Consider the following 12,150-nt stretch of genomic DNA (forward strand, 5'->3'; position numbering starts at 1 on the left):
CACCCGATTCCCTGCCTCTCCCTTTCTATCACCCCTTTCTTCTCAATTTCTGGCTGTCTCTATCCAGTAAATAAAATTAAGATAGTAAAAATAAAATTTAAAAAGGAAGAAAAATTTCAAAAAAGATTTATTTTATTTATTACACATGAGAAAGTTTCACATAAGAATGAGAGACCATTGCATTCCAGTACTGGGAATCGAACCAGAAGCCTCAGACACACAAGTTTAATGCTTTACCAGTCACGTCTGTCACAAGTTCACCTCTTTCTTTTGACTCTTCTGTACCCCCATGGCTACTAGAAACTAAAAACCTCTTATGGGATTTGGTGATTTTAGTCTGTCAGACAGCAGGGCTCTAGCTATTCAGAGAGAAGTAGGTCCCTTCTTTCTCCAGAAGGTGGCAGTCCCTTCCTGTATTTAATGCCTCCATTTTGGAAGTGTCATAGCCAATGTACTATGCCAATTATTGAAGCCAAATAAGAATAGGGCCCACTCAGCCCTGCAGTGTAGTCAGCCTTTTTTTTTTTGCAAAGGAGGCTTCAAACAAATCCACAGGAAGTCAGGACGCAAAGCGTCATTCTTTTCAATGGAAGAATCAATATGCCTGTGATAGACCGCTGTGCTGTGGAAGGCACAGTGCCACACTATCAGCAGATTCTCTGGCTTCAAGGAGGTTGTGGACCCACTAGGGAGCTGGACGTGGGGTGGATACAGTGGTCCAGTCCAAGTCCACCTTCAGGTCCCAGGCTGTCCTTCCTCTAGCTGCCAGACATTGGCTGCAGATGGCTCCCAGCTGTGACCCTCTCCAGGGATGGTCCTTGGTTGGAGAAAATGCCTCTCCCTTCTAATGACTGTCACAAGGGGAACAGAATGCTGACCCTCTCCCTCCATGTAGGGTATCTGGGAAGGGCCAGGTTAGCTCTAGAGCCCCTTGTTGGTTGCCGCTGGTAACCTCTTCCTCTGCCCACCCCTTCCTGCCTGCCCTGCTCCTGCACAGTGGTGCTCCTTGGCTCACTCCCTACTGCGGATCTCTAAGGCCTCAAGTCCATTCCCCAGGGAATCTGACCTCTAACAGTCTGTGCAGGACACAGTCTATGAACACACTCAGCTGGACTCTAGAGCTGGGTCATCTGCCCTGCAGAGGACAAGGAAGAGGCCTGTCACGAGTGTTAGGTGGACTATTCTGGCTCTTGGTCTTGCTGTAGTGATGTGGCTGGTGAAACTTTCCTTGGGGACTTGGGAAGTGACTGTATGGTCAAGCACAAGCCTTGCATATATGTGGCTCTGGGTTTGATCTCTAGTGCGCACACACACACACACACACACACACACACACACACACACACACACACACACCTCCCTGGGGACTGGGAGATAGTTCACCTGATAGAACATGTACCTTACCATGAATGAGTTACTAGGTTTGAGCCTCAGCACTCCATGGGAATTCGACTTCCAGCATTGCATGTGCTAAAGTGATGCTCTGGTTCTCTCTCTCTCTCTCTCTCTCTTTCTCCTTCCTCCACTTCCTTTTATTGTGTACTGTGTATGCCAGGTTTATAGGGTTATTGCTAGGGTTTGGTGCCTTCACCACTTGCTATATTTTGATTCTTTTTCAAGTCTTAAAACTTTTTATTTGTATATTAAAAAATTGTGCATTCTGTGGTCCAGGGGATGGCTTAGTGGATAAGGCATTGGACTCTCAAGCATGAGGTACTGAGTTCAGTCCCCAGCAACACATGTACCAAAGTGCTGTCTGGTTCTTTCTCTCCTGTCTTTCTTGTTAATAAATAAATAAATAAATAGATAAATAAAACTTTTTTTTCAAATTGTGCATTCCAATAATTAAAATCATTGAACAACAACAAAGAGGCTCTCTGACTAAACTACACATTAACATTTATTTTCCCTTTTGTTGCCCTTGTTGTTTTATTGTTATTGTAGCTATTGTTGTTGTTGATGTCATCATTTTTAGATAGGACAGAGAGAAATGGAGAGAAGAGGGGAGGACAGAGATGGGGAGAGAAAGATAGACACCTGCAGACCTGCTTCACTGCCTGTGAAGTGACCTCCTGCAGGTGGGGAGCCGGGGGTCTAACCGGGATCCTTACCTTGGTCCTTGCACTTTGCACCACGTGCACTTAACCCGCTGTGCTACCGCCCGACCCCCGACTAAAGTGCATTTTACAGCCTGCAGGCCACCTTAAACCAACTTGGTTTCGACTCTAGATTTCACTGTCTCCCACTCAGCTTCCTCCTTCACCAACCTGCGAGTTCTTGTCCTTCCCTTCCAGCCAGGCAATGGGAAAGGCAGGCCCTGCCTTCGCTGTCAGTGTGAAAAAGGGGCAGCACAGTCATTAAACTTGATGCAATCCTTTTGCGTCTCACAAAGTTAAACAGCTCAAAGAAGTAAAATAAGAAGGCAATGCTTGTAGAAGGTACAGTGCATATTGACGACGCCTTCTCACTATGATTCGCTGGCTTGCTTCTGTTCAGTCGTTTCTTTTGAAGGCAGTGGATTTTTCTCTTGAGTTTCTGTCTTGTTCAGTTTCGACTTATCAAATTTCTCAACCTCAGCCATATTGGGTTTGTCAGGTATGGTTGTAAATGAGAACGGAGTGAAGAGGATCTATGCTAGGGCAGCCGCGAGTGTTTTTGTTTATTTGTTTGATAGAGACAGAAAGAGAAGGGGTCAGGTGGTAGCGCAACGGGTTAAGCACACATGGCGCAAAGCACAAGGACTGGCGTAAGGATCCTGGTTTGAGACCCCCTCCGCCCCCCTGGCCCCCCCACCTGCAGGGGAGTCACTTCACAGGCGGTGAAGCAGGTCTGCAGGTGTCCATCTTTCTCTCCCCCTCTCTGTCTTCCCCTCCTCTCTCCATTTCTCTCTGTCCTATCTAACAACAACGACATCAACAACAACAATAATAATTACAACCACAACAACAGTAAAACAACAAGGGCAACAAAAGGGAAAAAAATAGCCTCTACGAGCAGTGGATTTGTGGTGCAGGCACCAAGCCCCAGCAATAACCCTGGTGGCAAAAGAGAGAAAGAGAGAGAGAAGAGACACTAGCAACACTCCATTGCTGATGAAACTCCCCCCTGCAGGTGCTCCCATGTAGCAGCCTGGGACTCAACTCTGAGCCTTTTTTTTTTTTTTTTTTAAGATTTTATTAATTAGTTGAGGGAGATAGGAAGAGACGGAGAGCACCAGTCTGGTACATGCACTGTCAGCGACTGAACTCAGGACCTCATGCTTGAGAGTCTATGCATTGTCCACTGTGCCACCTCCTGGACCTCGAACCCTAGGTCTTTTTTTTTTTTATTTTACTTTATTTGAGAGAGATGCAGAGAGAAAGAGAGAGAGAAACAGCAGAGCACTGCTCAGCTCTGGCTTATGGTGGTGTGGGGGATTGAACCTGGGATTTAGGAGCCTCAGGCATGAGAATCTGTTTGCATAACCATTATGCTGTCTCCCCCCCCCCAACCCTAGGTCTTTATGCTTGGTGATGTATGTACACTGCTGACTGAGCCATCTGCCCCCCCCCCCCCGTCTCATTAATAAACAGATCTAGGGCCAAGTGGTGGCACATCTGGTTGAGTACACGTTACAACGCACAAGGACCCAGGTTCGCCCCTAGGCCCCATCTGCAGGGGAAAAGCTTCACAAGTATTTTAGCAGTGCTGTGGGTATCTCTTTTTCTCTCTCTTTTAAATATATTTATTTATTTATTATTGGATAGAGAGAGAAATTGAGAGAGAAGGGGGAGATAGAGAGGGAGTGAGACAGAGACACCTGCAGCCCTGCTCTTCCACTAGCGAAGCTTTCCCCCGCAGGTGGGGACCAGGGGTTGAACCTGGGTCCTTGCGCACTGTAATCTGTGCACTTAGCCAGATGGGCCACCACCTGGCCTCTCTCTCTCCATCTGTATCTTCCCCTTCCCTCTCCATTTTTCTGTCCATACCCAACAAGTAATAAAATCAAATAAATAAGTAAATCTTTAAAAATAATAAATAAAATTAAATAAATAAATAAAAAATAAATCTTTAAAAATAAATAAGTGAGGCTGGGGGGGCAGCAAATGACTTTTATGACTGAGACTCTGAGGCCTCAAGTTCTATCCCCAGCATCACAAGCCACAGCTGAGCAGTACTGTGGTAGAAAAAAAAATAATAAAACAATAAACAAATTCAACTGGTGACGTGCTGAACCATCTGAAGAAGAGAGAAGCTGTATCCGGCAGGTGCCACAGGAGTCTGGGTCTGAGGCTGCTGGCTAAGGCCAGTGTGTTTCCAGAGTGCCCGCCAGGAGGTGGGCGCTGATGCACTCTTGGCAGCTGGGAGGAACGAGCCAGAGCTGCAGTCCCCAGCGGCAGGACTGCTGACAGCTGCTCCCTCTGCAGACGCTGCTTGAAGTGGGAAGGAGGCTCTCCCTTGAGGCCCACATTGTGGTGGGTAGGAGAAGCTCCTCCATCCCCAGGGTTCTGGCCTTGGAGCTTGCTGAGATGGAGTGAGGCTTCTGTTGCAGACCCGTCACCCCCGCCGTCTCTCTTCTGCACAACCCTGCTTCCCCTAGTCCTCATCTAAAGCTGCTCTGAGATTCTCCCCAGTGAGCCTTCTCCATCTTGGTCCCTGTCCTCCCCCACTAGTGTGTGATGATCAGCTAAGGCTGAAAAGGGGAATACATTAGGCAGAGTAAGTAGCTGACTGCCAGCTGGGTGACAGATCTCATTCCTTTTTGTCTGCTTTCTTTTTTTTTTCTTTTCTTTTCTTTCTCTTCCTCCTCCTTCTCCTTGTCCTCCTCCTTTTTTTTTTTTTTCTTAATACCAGAGCACTGCTTGTCTCTGGCATAGGGTGATGCTGGGGAATGAACCTGGGACCTTAGAGTCTCAGGCATGAAAGTCTATTGTAAACCACTATGCTATACCCCTCTCCCACTTTAAATATTTTATTTTATTTTTTGATAGAGACAGAAATTGAGAAGGAAGGAGGAAGTAGAGAGGGACAAAGAGAGAGACATCTGCAGCACTTAAGAAGCTTCCCCCCCAAAAAAATGAAGACTGGGGGGCTTGAACCTGGGCCTTTTTTTTTTTAAGATTTTTTTTTTTTCTTACCAGAACACTGCTCAGCTCTGGCTTATGGTGGTGCGTTGGGAACCTCAGACATGAGAGTCTCTTTGCATAACCATTATGCTATCTACCCCCGCCCTGAACCTGGGTCTTTGCACACTATATAACATGTGTGCTCAACATGGCGTGTCACTACCTGCCCCCTCCTTTTTTTAAGATTAATATTTAGTGGTGGGACCAGGCAGTGGTGCACCGGGATGAACACACATAGTATGAAGCACAAGGACCTGCACCAGGGTCCCAGTTCGAGCCCCCAGCTCCCCACCTGCAGGGGTGATGTCTCACAAGCGGGAAAGCAGGTCTGCAGATGTCTATCTTTCTCTCCTTCAGTACCTCCCCCTCCCTACTCAATTTCTCTCTGTCCTATCCAATAAAATGAAAAACATTGGCCACCAGGAGTAGAGGATTCAGAGTGCCAGCACCAAGCCCCAGTGGTAACCCTGGAGGCAATAAATAAATAAATATAAAAAATCGATTTACAAATAAAATAGAGATTAATATTTATTGAGAGGGAGAGAGAAAGAGACCTTGATGGCATACAGGAGCTGAGCGCCTGTGTTGGCTGAGTCACACGTCCCTCAGCCCCCTGGGAAGACAAATAGGAGGCAAAATGAAAGGCATCGTGGAGGACATGTCCCTCCCAGATCATGGGAGAGGGTGTCTTTCCTTTTTTTTAAAATTTATTTATTTATTCCTTTTTGTTGCCCTTGTGGTTTTATTGTTGTAGTTATTATTGTTGTTGTTGTTGGATAGGACAGAGAGAAATGGAGAGAGGAGGGGAAGACAGAGAGGGGAGAGAAACAGAGACACCTGCAGACCTGCTTCACCGCCTGTGAAGCGACTCCCCTGTAGGTGGGGAGCTGGGGACTCGAACCGGGATCCTTACTCTGATCCTTGTGCTTTGTGCCACACCATGTGTGCTTAACCCGCTGCGCTATTGCCCGACTCCCAGAGTGTCTTTTCTGTGGTGGTGGCAGGAGGGTGCCAGCAGGATGTGTCCTCATGCACCACCACATGGACCACACTCTCTCTCTCATAAATAAGTAACATGAACTTGGAGCAGCAGTTTGGAGCCTCAGCTGCACACAGACTCCCCCGGGAGCACCTCAACTCCCTAGGCCTCACTCCAGAACTTTACTGTCGGCAGCTGTGGGATGTGGTGCAGCTGTTGGAATCTTTCAGAACTCCCAGGTGGCCTCTGGATGCAGCCAGCAGTGATAACACTGGTTTGAAGTGTGAGGTTAAAGTAAAGGCTGCTGTCATCAAACTCTGATGAACACTCTGGGGGTTGGAGGTCAAGGCTTGTGACCTGCCCACCCTCATCTCTGGGCTATGGTGAGGAATATGAATCCCTCTTATTGTGATGTTAGGACCTTCTTCTCACCAGAGCACTGGTCAGCTCTGGCAGATGGTGGTGTGGGGGATTGAACCTGGGACTTCAGAGTCTCAGGCATGAGAGTCTCTTTGCATAACCATTGTGCTATCTACCCCGGCCCCTTGTCATTTTCTTCCACGTGACCAGGAGGCCCATGATTACCTTACCCTTATCAGTTCCCTCAAGAGGGAATGGGTCCCTACATATTCCATATTGAATACACTGTCCTGTCTAAGTTCCATGTGCCTAGGAGCATTTTCCAGAAAGAAGAGAGTTTTGCTGTGGCTTATCCAGTCTGCCCTTCTCCTGTGGTGCCAGTTATAGCAACTGGCCACCAGGAGGCGCAGTGCCATCATAGTCCCACGAAGGACAGAAGGCCTTTTCTGGAAGTAGGGACTCAGGACAGGACAGGTCCCTTTAGCCCCTAATGGCAGGCTCAAGGCCAAGCCTGCGTAGGTTTCTGGTCAGCCTAGAGAACGCTGTGACAGGTTAAAGATGGGAAGATGATTTCAGTGGTCCTGGGAGGGGGCATTGGGATGCATTGGATCGACCTTCCTGTGGTGCATCCCGTGAGTACCCATTCATTGGGGAAACTGACGATCCTTCCTAGCCGACTGAATCCACATGGATCCCAGTCACTTTCAAAGCCAGCAACAAGCAGCTCCTGACAGCTTTCAACCTGACCTGTTGACTGGCTACGGAAGAAGGGCAAACGCTAGAAGAAGAAGGGAGGGGGCATGGTGAGCTCTGGGGGTCTGCGGGGCTGCAGAGAACAGAGGGGTACTGGGAAGGGGGAACCTACAGTGAGGAAGGAGAATGTATAGAGTTGGTGGGTGTGAGGTCTGGACCAGAGTCACTGGTGTCAGGCTGTAGGGGACCCTGTCCCCCCACCCCCGATCACGGGAGAGGGTGTCTTTTTTTTTTTTTTTTTAAGATTTTATTTATTAATGAGAATGATAGAAGAACCAGACATCACTCTGGCACATGTGCTGCTGGGGATTGAACTCAGAACCTCATGCTTGAGAGCCCAAAGCTTTATCACTGCGCCACCTCCCGGACCACTTTTCTGTGGTGGTGGCAGGAGGGTGCCAGCAGGATGTGGGTTCTGGGACCCCAAGGAGCCCAAGGTAAGCCACAGTGGACACCGCCAAGCAGCAAACACTATTGGGACAGGTGGTGGTGGAGGCGTGATCTGGGGTGCAGGAGTGATGGGGTGAGGGAACCGGGGTAGAGAAGGGCGATGACAGGAAGGCTGGACTCTGGGGACATTCTGTTCATTTGAGGCGGGTGGAGGAGCAGGAGATGTGATGGAGATGGAGGGCCCGAGGTCTTGGGTTGAGCCCAGGGGAAAGAGGTACACCTACAGGGTTACACCTTGGCTCCACACAAGACAGAGCAAACGATCTCAGCATTCCCTCTCCTGACTGGTGGTCTGTTGCTGACTCTCTTGGCTTCAGCAGACTGACTTTGAGACACTGACAACCAGCAGGAGAGCCATGAAGACATGGACCTGCCACTCAAGAGAACTGAGGCCTTGGGGTGGCCTCTCAGTCTCACTACCAAGTTCCGTGCAGGTCACAACCACTCTGTTTCCTTTCCTTTTTTTTTTTTAAATATATTTTTTATATTTATTCCCTTTTGTTGCCCTTGTTGTTTTATTGTTGTAGTTATTATTGTTGTTGGATAGGACAGAGAGAAATGGAGAGAAGGAGGGGAAGACAGAGAGGAGGAGAGAAAGATAGACACCTGCAGACCTGCTTCACCGCCTGTGAAGCGACTCCCCTGCAGGTGGGGAGCCGGGGTTCGAACCGGGATCCTTATGCCGGTCCTTGTGCTTTAAGCCACCTGCGCTTAGCCCGCTGCGCTACAGCCCGACTCCCACTCTGTTTCCTTTTCTTTCTTTCTTATTACCACCAGGCTTGTTGCTAGGGCTTGATGCCTGTACAATGAGCCCATTATTCCTGGTAGACATCTACCCCCTCCCCCCCGTTTCCTTTTATTTAATAGAACAGAAACTGAGAGGGAAGGAGACATAGAGAGGGAGACAGAGACACTTGCAGCCCTGCTTCACTGCTCATGAAGTGTCCTCCCTGCAGTTGGGGACCCAGGGCTTGAGCCTGGGTCCTTGTGCATGGTAACACATGCACTCAGTTGGGTATGCCACCACTAGGCCCCTCTGGTTGTTTTTTCCATTTTTTTAAAAAATATATTTTATTTTTTAATTTTTAAAAATATTTATTTCCTTTTGTTGCCCTTGTTATTTTATTGTTGTTGGTACTGATGTCATTGTTGTTGGATAGGACAGAGAGAAATGGAAAGAGGAGGGGAAGACAGAGAGAGGAGAGAAAGACAGACACCTGCAGACCTGCTTCACCGCTTGTGAAGTGACTCCCCTGCAGGTGGGGAGCTGGGGGGGGCTCGAACTGGGATCCTTACGCCAGTCCTTGAGCCTTGCACCATGTACACTTAACCCGCTGCGCTACCGCCCGACTCCCTTAATTTTTATTTTATTAGAGACCGAGAGAAATCAAGAGGGGAAGGGGAGATAGAGAGGGAGAGAGACAGAGAGACACCTACAGTCCTGCTTCACCACTTGTGAAGCTTTTCCCCAGTAGGTGGGGACCAGGGGCTTGAACCTGGGTCCTTACGCACTGTAATGTGTGTGCTTAACCAGGTGCACCACCACCTGGCCCGTCTGTTTTCCTTTATCTATAAAGTAGGGTCACATTCACTGGGCAAGGCTAGCATGTGGATTAAAGTAGACCCTTTCCCAGGGCTGGAAGTTCAGCCAGCACTCTCAAGGGAAACACTCTGGTCTGCCAGAATGGGGTTTCTGGGGGTGGGGGGCTTGTCTAAATCTCCAGGGTATGCGGGGAAGTGCCCTTGCCAGTCAGTTGGCCAGAGAGCTGGATCCAAGATTCAGTCCAGGCTCCTCCCCAAACCGTGGGGTCTCAGTGGGTCCCTACATTCCCCTCCACTTTCCACTCAGCTGCCTGAGCCCTGCTGGCTTTGTCCTGCATGGGGTCACGTGGATGAGGACAGCGGATTAGAGCTCTGAGAACATCACATGCTGCTCAGTGACACCTGCTCCAGCAGCACACAGTCAGGAGTCCTGATTGTCCTGCTTTCTGAGCCCGTGGATGGTCCTGGGGTGACTGGCCCCTACTTCCCATCCTGGTAAGTGGGGCCATGCTCCATTCCCCTACTCCCAACTGCTGCCCTCAGCCTCCAGGAACAGGTGTGGGCTGCATGGGGCTTCAAGTCATGGGGAGTGAGGTAACAGGAAAGGAGAGACAAGCAAGCAGACCACAGCCTGTCTGAGGGGGCTTCAGCGTGTAAGAGCTGTAAATCTGAGGGACTGGGTAGTGGGTAGACCAGTAAAGTGCACGGGTTACCATGCACAAAGACGCAGGCTCAAGCCCCTGGCCCCCACCTGCAGGTGTCTTCCCCTTCTACCCCCCACTCCAAGCAAGTAGACGAACCATCCCACACACCCATGGTTAGAAAGGGCTGTTCCCTTCCTTCTTGCCTTGATCAGCCATAGCGTTGGGGTGCTCCAGGCCACATCGACCCTATCTACACTACCCCCAACCCCCACACACACACACACTCTCTCTCTCTCTTTCTGGGGTTGAGATGCCCTTGAGGGCAGTGAAGCCGGAAGACAAGAGGTCTAGAAGGACAGCTCTGAATGTACTTGAGATGAGGGGACAGTGGGAAGAGCTTGACAGCCTCCAAGGCTGCCCTGGGGCCAGGCAGCACCTACAAGTGAGGCAAGAGGGCCCCTCACTCTAGTCTGTCCCTCTGGAGGTGAGGACTGGACCCCATGACCCTCTCCAACAGGTGTTGGGAGTCCCTCTGGGCTGCAGGAACCACTGCTGAAGCTGAGGTGCCAGGGGCCAGGATGTCCACACAGGGCAGCCACCACTTGAAGCCTGTGACCCTGTGCCTGGCCCCCCAGTCTGTGGTGTCTCCAAGCTGTCAGCGACGCCACACACTTCCTGCCAGTGAGTTTCGCTGCCTCACACCAGAGGATGCTGTGGGCGTGTTTGAGATTGAACGGGAAGGTACGCACACAGGCTGGGCCACCTCCTGCTCCCTGGGGGGACGTCATCCTGTGGGCTGGGTCCCTCAAGTGTCACTGTGTGTGTGCTCATGTTCAGGAGAGGGGGACAGCAGCCCTAGGTCCCTCGCTTCCCCGTGGGGGAGCATTAGGGTGGCCTAGCAGACTCTCGGTGTGAAGTGGCTAGTGGATGTGTGATGAGGTGACCACTCAGCGGCCTTCCCATACCTCCCACTCCAGCCTTCATTTCCGTTTCGGGTGTCTGTCCCCTGTACCTGGATGACATCCGCCACTTCCTAACTCTGTGTCCAGAGCTGTCCCTGGGCTGGTTTGAGGAGGGCCGGCTGGTGGCTTTCATCATTGGCTCATTGTGGGATGAAGAGAGACTCACTCAGGTGAGGGCCTGAGCCCCTTGGAGGCCCTGCTGCCCCCCAACCCCTCCTGTCCTCAGGGGTCAGCCAGAGCTAGTGAGGCGAGCAGGGGTCCAAAGCCTTCCTCAGGCAAGATCACCTAGTCCTCGGGGGTCTCAAACACCTTCAGGAAGGGTCCCCCATAGGGCTGGGGTAGTGACCCCCAATTTGGGAGCCTCTTTGAGTGGAAGGGGACCCCTGTTCTTGGCCCAAGTGAGGGTGGCATAGGGGAGGACAGGTGTCCACCAGGTGACCTGCCCCCCCCAACCCCCAGGAGTCACTGACGTTGCACCGGCCCGGAGGCCACACGGCCCACCTGCACGTGCTGGCTGTGCACCGTGCCTCCCGGCAGCAGGGCAAGGGCCCTGTGCTGCTGTGGCGCTACCTGCACCACCTGGGCAGCCAGCCCACCGTGCGCCGTGCTGCGCTCATGTGCGAGGAGGCGCTGGTGCCCTTCTACCAGAGATGCGGCTTCCTCTCCGTGGGCCCGTGTGCTGTGGCTGTGGGCCCACTGACCTTCACAGAGCTCCAGTGCTCCCTGCGGGACCAGGCCTCCCGGCGCAGGAACAGCGGCTGCTGAACCCACGAACCCGAACCTGGGCTGGAGGGACCTGCGGCACTGAGGCTGGGGCTGAGACACACCTTTTTTGTGCTACACTGAGCCAGAGAGGGGATGGGTCCCAGGTGTCTGCCCCTGCCTCAGCTACTTCATTCTTGGGGGCCAAACGGAGAGGGAGGTGGAGAAGTGGGGGTGCTCAGGGGCCACCTCCCCACTGTTTTGGCCACCTTGAGCTCAGCTGTGGACACCCTGCACCCTCAACATACAAAGGGGTTCTGCCTATCAGGGGTGGGATGAAGCGCTGGGGGTAAGGTGGACGGCAGTGAAGGGATCTGAGTCCTAGCTGGAGAGAAAACCAGTGCTGAGCTTCCTACTCCCAACTGGGAGCCCTTCACTGCCCTACCAGCAGGTGGGGCGGGGACATCAAAGGGCTAAGCATTTAACCTGTTCCTTTCCGGGTCCCTTCTTGAAACTCCTACACCTGTTTTCAACCAACCCGTCCCCCTCAGAGGTTCTACGGGATCCCCCTGCTCTCCCCACTCAAAACTGAGCCCCCACCCCTCCCCCAAATAAAGTTCCAGCTTTCATTTACCTGAGGCTTTGGGTGAAAA

At 51.2% G+C, this 12,150-nt stretch overlaps 1 protein-coding gene across 4 annotated transcripts in view; it reads left to right on the forward strand.

The window, feature by feature from the left end:
• The window catches only part of AANAT (aralkylamine N-acetyltransferase), a 20,746-nt gene extending 8,611 nt beyond the window's left edge, over positions 1-12,135 (forward strand). Inside the window, exons 2-5 of one of the 4 annotated variants that reach the window (XM_007537681.3) lie at positions 9,497-9,684; positions 10,351-10,574; positions 10,811-10,965; positions 11,255-12,135. In XM_007537681.3, coding sequence (XP_007537743.2) covers positions 9,575-9,684; positions 10,351-10,574; positions 10,811-10,965; positions 11,255-11,560 — 795 coding nt within the window. In that variant the 5' untranslated portion in view covers positions 9,497-9,574 and the 3' untranslated portion in view covers positions 11,561-12,135. Of the gene's footprint in view, positions 1-9,496; positions 9,685-10,317; positions 10,575-10,810; positions 10,966-11,254 lie in introns of those variants that run through there. The other 3 variants (XM_060202817.1, XM_016194590.2, XM_060202818.1) reach the window with 3 other exon arrangements.
• The last annotated feature ends 15 nt before the right edge of the window (positions 12,136-12,150 follow it).

Source organism: Erinaceus europaeus, chromosome 12, assembly GCF_950295315.1.
Source record: "Erinaceus europaeus chromosome 12, mEriEur2.1, whole genome shotgun sequence".
Classification (NCBI taxonomy): Eukaryota; Metazoa; Chordata; class Mammalia; order Eulipotyphla; family Erinaceidae; genus Erinaceus; species Erinaceus europaeus.